Source organism: Nicotiana tabacum, chromosome 7 (genome assembly GCF_000715075.1).
Source record: "Nicotiana tabacum cultivar K326 chromosome 7, ASM71507v2, whole genome shotgun sequence".
Lineage (NCBI taxonomy): Eukaryota > Viridiplantae > Streptophyta > Magnoliopsida > Solanales > Solanaceae > Nicotiana > Nicotiana tabacum.
The window spans coordinates 127,911,854-127,920,567 of record NC_134086.1 but is presented as its reverse complement, the minus strand read 5'-3'; the positions used below and the strand labels follow the sequence as shown (position 1 = coordinate 127,920,567).

The following is an 8,714-nucleotide window of genomic DNA, read 5'->3' as shown; positions in this document are numbered from 1 at the left end:
TAACATAGGATCCCCCTGTCTTAGGCCTTTCTTTGATGGGAATCTAGTTGTTATACCACCATTGATCAATAGAGAATAACTTACTGTGGTTACACACTCCATTATCAGAGTCACCATCTTGTAAGGAATCCCTAGTTCAATCAGTAGTTGTTTTAGGAAACTCCATTCAACTGAGTCATAAGCTTTCCTAATATCAACTTTAATGATGCATCTTGGAGAGACTATTTTTCTTGTATACCCCATCACCAACTCATGAACCAGAATGACATTGTCTAAAATATTTTTCCCCTCTATGAATGCAGATTGAGCTGGTCCTACAAGATAGTACACAACTGTTTTTAGTCTCTTTGTTATGATCCTGGCAATAATCTTGTATAGAGTTGAGCAACATGCAATTGGCCTGAATTCTTTCACATAAGTTGGATAATCCACCTTAGGAATCAGTGTGACAGTGGTGCAATTTATTTCTCTGAGTAACCTGCCTGTTTCAATGAACTGCTAAATAGCCTCTGTCACATCTTTCCCTATACTCGCCCAGAAGGTCTTATAGAACTCAGCCGGATATCCTTCCAATCCTGGAGCTTTGTCATCTGGTAACTCCATTTTGCCTGCTTAACTTCTTTTATGTCACTGGATTCAGCAAAGACTGTTGTTGTTCTAGGGTCAATGTAGGATTATCCCTAGCAATGTTGATATCTATTCCAGGAAGTGTATAAGTTGCTTCCCCCAGTAACTTCTTGAAAAAGTTGATGAATTCTTGCTGAATCTGTTCTGGCTCAGTTATTCTATTATTCTGCTCATTGTAAATGCATGACACTTTATTCCTTGCTTGTCTAGATTTCAGATAGGCATGAAAGTATTTGAAATTTGAGTCACCTTATGCAATCCAAGTAGCTCTTGATTTTTGTCTAAGTACCCTTTCCTGAACTGCATCCCAGTTTTCTATCAACTTAATTATCAGCTTCTCCTCCTCAATAAGTATTGGATTGAAGTAGTCATCATTTAGTGCCCTTTGTATTGTCTCCAACTTTATCCTTAAGTTCTCTAGCTTTTTATCGATGGAAGAGTACTCTTTGTGGATGTTCTTTGTTTGGATTTCTAGCATCTTCAATCTTCTGCATATCCTAAACATAGAAATCCCCTGAATTTGTTTTTTCCAATTTGTATTAACTGTTTCTCTATATTCTTCCTATTGTAGAAGTATTGTTAGGAGTCTAAAAGGTCTTCTGACTTTTGGCCTATTCACCTCTGTATTTAACACAATAGGAGAATGATCTGAGACTCCTAGTAGCATATAAACAGCTTCAATTCCTGCATATATCTGGAACCAATCTGGATTGCCAAATGTCCAGTCAATGTGACTGTAAATTCTATCCTCTACATCCCTCTTATTGCTCCAAGAGAATTGACATCTTCTTTTGGTTATTTGCCCTATTCTAATATCATCAATACAGCACTGGAAGTCTGCTAGCTCCTGTTGATGAACTGGTTCTACATTAATTCTGTCCCCAGCAGATAGTATACTATTGAAATCCCCAAGTATGATCCATGGCCCATTTGTCTTGGCATGTATATCCCTAAGTTGATCCCACATAGGCTTTCTATCAGCAACAGTATGCAATCTATAGATAAAAGTCCCATAACACTTTTTGTCCGGAATATGACAATGGATGAGTTGATTAGAAGTTTGAATTACTGAGTCTATCACATTCATTGTCTTCCACCCAATCCAAATTCCCCCCTTAGGTGCTTCTGAGTAGTTATCTACAAATTTTCATCTTGTGCTAAACTTCTTCTGAATCACTTCAGCTTTTGATTGTCTTACTTTGGTTTCAAATATACCCACCATATCTATCTTATTAGTAAGCAACAACAACAACAACCCAGTATAATCCCACAAGTGGAGTCTGGGGAGGGTAATATGTACGCAGACCTTACCCCTACCCCGGGGGGCAGAGAGGCTGTTTCTTGGAGACCCTCGGCTCAAGACATCAACAAGAGACGATAAGTTAGTACTATCAATAGACTCATACTAAAAATAACATACAGTGCACAACATAACATAAAATAACAAAATAGCAGCAATATAAGAAATATAGGAAATACGAAATAGATGAAAGGTATACTAATATCCAACAAATAACTCCCTGTATCGGTAGCTGATCAGTAACATTCTAAGATTACCTCATAACTAGCTAGTCACACTCTAGTGCGCTGTAGAAACACCCACAGCTTCCCCCTAACCTACAACTTTAATGCTCGACCTCCACAATCCCCTATCAAGAGTCATGTCCTCAGTAATCCTAAGACGTGTTAAGTCCTGTCTTATCACCTCTCCCCAATACTTCTTAGGTCTCCCTCTACCTCTCCTCATGCCCACCACAGCCAGTCGCTCACACCTTCTCACTGGTGCATCAGTGCTCCTCCTCTGAATGTGCCCGAACTATCTGAGTCTTGCTTCCCGCATCTTGTCCTCTATGGGGGACACACCCACCTTCTCTCGAATATCTTCATTCCTAATCTTATTTATTCTTGTATGCCCGCACATCCACCTCAACATCCTCATCTCTGCTACTTTCATCTTCTGGGTGTGTGAGTTCTTAACCGGCCAACACTCAGTCCCATACAGTATTGCAGGCCTAACCACTGCTTTATAAAACTTACCTTTTAGTAACGGTGGAACTTTCTTGTCACACAGGACCCCCGTCGCTAACCTCCACTTCATCTAAACCACCCCTATACGGTGTGTGACATCCTCGTCGATCTCCCCGATCCCCTGAATAACTGACCCAAGGTACTTGAAACTACTCCTCTTAGGGATGATTTGAGAGTCAAGCCTCACTTCCACACCCGCTTCCGTCGGCTCAGCCCCAAATTTGCACTCGAGGTATTCTGCCTTCGTCCTGCTCAACCTGAAACCTTTAGACTCAAGGGCATGTATCCAAACCTCTAGCCTTTCGTTGACGCCGCGACGTGTCTCATAAAATTAGGACTATATCATCAGCAAATAGCATGCACCATGGCACCTCCCCTTGGATATGATGCGTTATGGCATCCATCACCAGGGCAAATAGGAAAGGGCTGAGTGCAGACCCTTGGTGCAACCCCGTAACAACTGGAAAATGCTTAGAATCGCCTCCTACTGTCCTAACCCGAGTCTTAGCTCCTTCATACATGTCTCTAATCACCCTAATGTAGGCTACCGGAACCCCTTTAGCCTCTAAGCAGCTCCATAAGACCTCCCTAGGAACCCTGTCGTATGATTTCTCTAGATCAATAAACACCGTGTGGAGATCCTTCTTCTTATCCCTGCACTATTCTGTCATCCTCCTAATAAGATAGATAGATTCTTTGGTAGATCGCCCCGGCATAAACCCGAACTGGTTGTCTAAGATAGACATCGTCCTTCGCACTCTCATCTCTACCACTCTCTCCCAGACTTTCATGGTATGACTCAGTAATTTGATACCTCTATAGTTGTTACAGCTCTGGATATCGCCTTTGTTCTTATACAACGGAACCATTGTACATTACCTCCACTCTTCAGGCATCCTATTAGTCTTGAGTATCACATTATACAACCCAGTAAGCCATTCCAATCCTGCTCTACCCACACACCTCCAAAGTTCAACCGGAATTTTGTCTGGCCCGGTAGCTCTGCCCCCCATCATCTTATGCATTGCCTCGATGACCTCATCGACCTCAATGTCCTTACAGTAGCTTAATTCATGGTGGATGTCGGCGTTCCTCAATCCTCCTTGTACAATATCCTGATCCCCTTCTTCATTTAGAAGTTTATGAAAGTAGGTTTGCCATCTCCTCTTAATCTGGTCATCCCTCATCAAAACTTTGTCGTCCTCATCTTTTATGCACCTCACCTGGTCCAGATCCCGTGCCGCCCTCTCTCTCAGCTTAGCGAGTCAGAATAACTTCTTCTCCCCACCTTTGTTTCCTAGTTCCTCATACATACGAGCAAATGCTTCCGTCTTAGCCTCCGTTACTGCCATCTTCGCCTCCTTCCTAGCTACCTTATATCTCTCCCTATTCGCTCTCTTCTCCTCCTCGCCAGTGCTCCCTACTAACCGCAGGTAAGCTGCCTTCTTCGCTTCCACTTTACCTTGGACAATTGCATTCCACCACCAGTCTCCTTTATGGCCACCGACGCGGCCAGAAGCTAACCCCAATACATCTCTTGCCGCCTTCCTTATACAGTCTGTCATCGTCGACCACATAGTGTTTGCGTCCCCACTACTTCTCCGGGCTCCCATTTCCGATAACTTTCCTTCCAACTCTTATTAGTAAGCAAAAACAGTTTAAACTCTTTTTGCTTGTGAGGCTTGTTCAGCCCCCTTATATTTCAAGAGCTAAATATCATGGTGAGGTGGTTTGCTTGTCTTGGTTCCTTTGTCTACCAATTGATCCTCTATTCCATCTTGGTCAGCTATTGCTTTCTCAAGGATCCTTAAAGGAGCAACCTGGTTTCTTCTAGCTATCTCTTGTGCATTAATATGTTTTCCATCTTTCTTCTTTGAGACATGGTGGACTACAACCTGCTTCCCTTTGTTGAATAACTGCACCTGTATTGGTGGTGCCACTTCTGAGTTTGTAGCTGGAGGTACCTCACACTTGTTAGTTTCAGGATTTGTTGTAGTTTTTGGTACTTCAACTTTCTCCTCTACTTCTACTGCTTTCATCTTCCATTCCCATTTCTCCTTCTTCTTCCTCTTGTTATGTTTCTTTCCTTGTTGTTTCTGTTGGGATTGTTTTTGTTGACACTTCTCAGTCATATGTCCAAATTGATTACAATCTTGACAGAATGTAGGCTTCCATTCATACTCCACATTTTGTTCCCAAATTTTCCCTTTTTCCACAATTACAGGAAGAACATCTGGTAGAGTTTGAGTGATATCCACCTCTATGAGAACTCTAGCATAGGAAACTCTGTCAACATGAGTTGTAAGCTTATCTTACACAGTGGTTTCCCAATATAACTCGCCAATCTTCCTAAGTTTTCCTCAGCCCAGAACTGTACTGGTAATCCTGGAAACATCACCCATATAGGAACCACTCTCATAGATTCATTTTTAATACTAAAGTCTGGATTCCACTCCTTCAAAACCAAGGGTCTGTTATTGAACGTATAAGGGCCATTTTGAAGTATCAAGTTTTTATCATCTATCGAATCAAATCTAAAGATGAAGTATTCATCACCATGTAACAGTACCTTTGGCGTATTCACTGAGCTCCATACTCCATATACAAACTTGAGCATCTCTTTAAAAGTTGGATTTCCCCCAATTACATATCCAGTTAGGCATTTTTCCATTGTTGACATTGCTGCTCCACTTCATTTAGATTCAATTCAACCAGCTTAACTCCATCTTTAATCACCGGTGGATAGAATGGTCCTTCATTCGATTTCCTTTGACTATCTCCGCCATAGATCTAGCTGGCTCTGTTGAGTAAGTCAATTTACGCGCTGCTGTTGTAATTCCTAATTCCGATGGGACTGAGGCTTCTGGTGGTATTATGGTAGCTCTTGTCACCGGTGGTAGAGATTCATTCATTGCCGTCGTTTGTATGATTGTCGGTGCACTTGCCATCCCCGGCATCCAATTGATAAGTTGTTGAGGACCTAGTTGTTGTTCAATTCCCGATTCTGGTGTAACCAATCTACTAATCGATTCCTCAATTTGGTCTGTAGAGCTTTTCGTCATCGAAGATTTGATGGCTGTTCATGGTTGTTGGCGTACGTTAGCGATCCTGCTTAACGTGCGCCTTTAGAGAGAAAAGACATCTTATATGATGGTTCTAACACATACCCTTTCACATTACGTTGGGCTATAACAGGTTTTCATCTATCATTTTCTGTAGTATTTCACCTTTTTCGGCTAATTCGTCCCATAAGGTCACACTTCTACTGTTTATATAACTATATATAACTAAATTAACAATTAAAGATCATATCAATTTTATTAAATAACAATGTATCAGTCAAAATAGCAAAGAAGAAATTCAAAAGCAGTAGTACTGGTGCAGCCACAATATCAGGCTTGAGATCATGTCTGGCCTTCACCCCAGTGCAAGGGATCGAGCTATCAAATCCTGCAAACCAGCTCGACAGTGGAACTCAAAGCACCTATTTCTCTGAGACTGGAACATTTTCTAAGATAAATAAATGTTTGATGTGTTGACCTTGGCTGGAATAAAGTGAACTAGCATTATTTGTTACCTTAGGATAATTTCTTCTTATCAAATACTACTTTAATTGTTTTCAAGCATGGGGTGTTATTTATAAATTGTTATATCTATAGGCACTTGCTAATTAATGAAGCTTTTGACTCCTCGCAAATTATCCTATAGTTATGAGCACCTGGCCTTTCTTGGAAGCTGTTAGTTAGAGCTACACGGAATGCAGTTGAATGTGCTTTTTCTGCTTAGATGCAGCTGGGGAAGGTTGTTCTGCTTGTGAAACTAAGATGTGTGATTCCACAGGTATACTACCAACATATTTTTATACTAGTATTAATCTCTTTAGAGAAGAAAGTAAATTTCTGTTATTTCACATGGTTATTATAGCTGTGGTCAATTGTATTTATCTGGTATGCTAATCATGCCACCTTATTAGTTTACTTTCCCTTGTTGTGTCCAAAAACTTCTGGGTGCAACCAAACACCAGTTCTAGTTGAAGTTCTTTTTGAATTCAGGAAATATTTTAGAATGTTTTGTTCCAAAAGCAACTTAGTCAAGAGAATATGATATGTCGCTTCCAAGTTCACTAACAATTTCAGGAAAATATGGATTCATTTAGTCAAAGGTTAGCTTTTATTTGGTTGAATAGTGACATTTTCAGTAAGATATAGTTGAATAAGATTGATCTTTTTGTAATTAGCATACAACACACAAACTTGATTTGGCTATGTTTTCCATGGATTGGGAACCTATATTTAGTTTTGCGCCATTATTTGGAGGTCTTCTTGAGGCAAAATGCACATAGTTTGATACTTAGATCCACTTGTAGCTGATTAGTTTTATTCATTTGGGAGATTCTTCCATAGACTGATTGTATAGAGAAGTACTTTCATCTGTGTTATAAAAGGGTAGCATGATGCAGGTAGCTGCTTTTGTGAGACTGAGGAAGCCGTCTTCTATTTATTTTTTATTTGGTTATCTCTGAAAAATGCAAATTGCATAAACAGAAAACATAATCTTTTTTTTTTTTTTTGGGCGGGGGGGCGGGGGGGGGGGGGGGGGTCGGGTTTTCAAAGCTTTCGTCTGATAAGTGATCCCCTTTAGACAGCTGGAAACTTCTTGAACAGTCCAATAAGTCGTGACCTCTGAGAAAAACACTAAAAGTTGGCACATGGTTCTCACCTTGAGGAGCTAAATTCCTACTCTTGATATCATCTTTCTAAAAGCCAGGTCATACTCCAATTACCTAATCAGAATGAGAGAAAAACGAACTACTGGGGACAATGAAATGCAGCTGGGAAATATTGGTAGATAGTATCTGCACTCTAATCAAGTTTATGGAACAGTATCGGATTTTACTACTGAATGGAAACATAAACTTTACTATCTTTAGGTCTCTTGTCAAGGCATATACTTCTTATCAGACTTGATTTTTGTGTTGTATTATGTGGAAACTACAAAGAATCTGCTATATTTGGTGCTGTTTAATGTAGACATAATTATGATCATGACCAATTGCTACTTCATGACTAAAGTCATAGGTTATTGGAGAATATTGGATAGTTAGATAACTGTTGATTGGCTGTCTCACTATTGAACCTATCAACATCCTTTTTTTCTTGGACGAATTTTCTCTTAATAGGAAAAAGAGGATTTTCTCTGAATCCAGGACAATAGAATTGTGTTATAGAGTTCCTGATTGTCTAATCATTCACTTTTGTGGGCTTGTATATTTTGTAGCCATTTATTCTTTTCCTAAAAAATTCTCATATCTTGATATCAACACTCAGAATCTGGTTTCTTTCGGACAACTCATCAGTTGTCTATTACACCAAAAAAAAAAAAAATAGCCCGGTGCACGAAGCATCCTGTGTGGACGCACGGTCCGGGGAAGGGAGTGAACAATCCAAAAAAATCCAGCCCACTCTGAATGGGACATTCCTTGGCCTGCTATATTCAACTGAAAACTACAACGAATGAGGAATACCTAGATGTGCTTAATTGCTCTTTATAGAGAAACTCTTCTTTTAGTGATTGGTGAAGTTAGGGAAATTGGTGGTAATTTTTGAGCTATGTTGTATAAACTCTTGATTTGCCTTGATATATCTGTATAAAATAGGTATGGCATAGTGTGGGTGCTTTATACTGGTTTTTGAATTAGACTTAGTTCAATACTCAATTAGTAAGTCTTAACTTCAGGTGTACTGAATACGAAACATAGTAGTCTACATATTTAACATCATTTTTGGCATTATTTCCCTCTTCGTAGTTTGAGACTGTTCAGTTTTGTTTGCTAAAGTCAATAGGTCAGTATGTGTGTTGTGAAATAAGTCAGCCAGTTTTACCTGATATCTTAAAGTGGAATAGAAATTACAATTTCTGCCGAGTGTGTTGTTTTTCATTAGGATAGGCTTCATTTATCATGGAACGCTGTTAACAGATCTTCGTATTAATCTTTTTGGTGGAAAATTTTCAGTTTGATGTCCAATAAGTTGATGCAGTGTCAAATCCATTTCATATTT

At 39.7% G+C, this 8,714-nt stretch overlaps 1 protein-coding gene and 1 long non-coding RNA gene across 2 annotated transcripts; one reads left to right on the top strand and one right to left on the bottom strand.

The window, feature by feature from the left end:
- Positions 1-622: 622 nt before the first annotated feature.
- LOC142162285 (uncharacterized) lies at positions 623-1,714 on the bottom strand. Its single transcript, XM_075218619.1, has 3 exons — positions 1,247-1,714; positions 917-1,141; positions 623-793 (listed from the first exon to the last, which is right to left on the bottom strand). The coding sequence occupies exons 1-3, from the start codon at positions 1,712-1,714 to the stop codon at positions 623-625; spliced, it is 864 nt and encodes a 287-aa protein (XP_075074720.1).
- Positions 1,715-4,535: 2,821 nt separating this feature from the next.
- LOC142161846 (uncharacterized) lies at positions 4,536-8,444 on the top strand. The gene is made up of 3 exons (XR_012693529.1): positions 4,536-5,850; positions 6,364-6,495; positions 7,983-8,444. It is a non-coding gene; the product is annotated as an uncharacterized LOC142161846 (long non-coding RNA).
- The last annotated feature ends 270 nt before the right edge of the window (positions 8,445-8,714 follow it).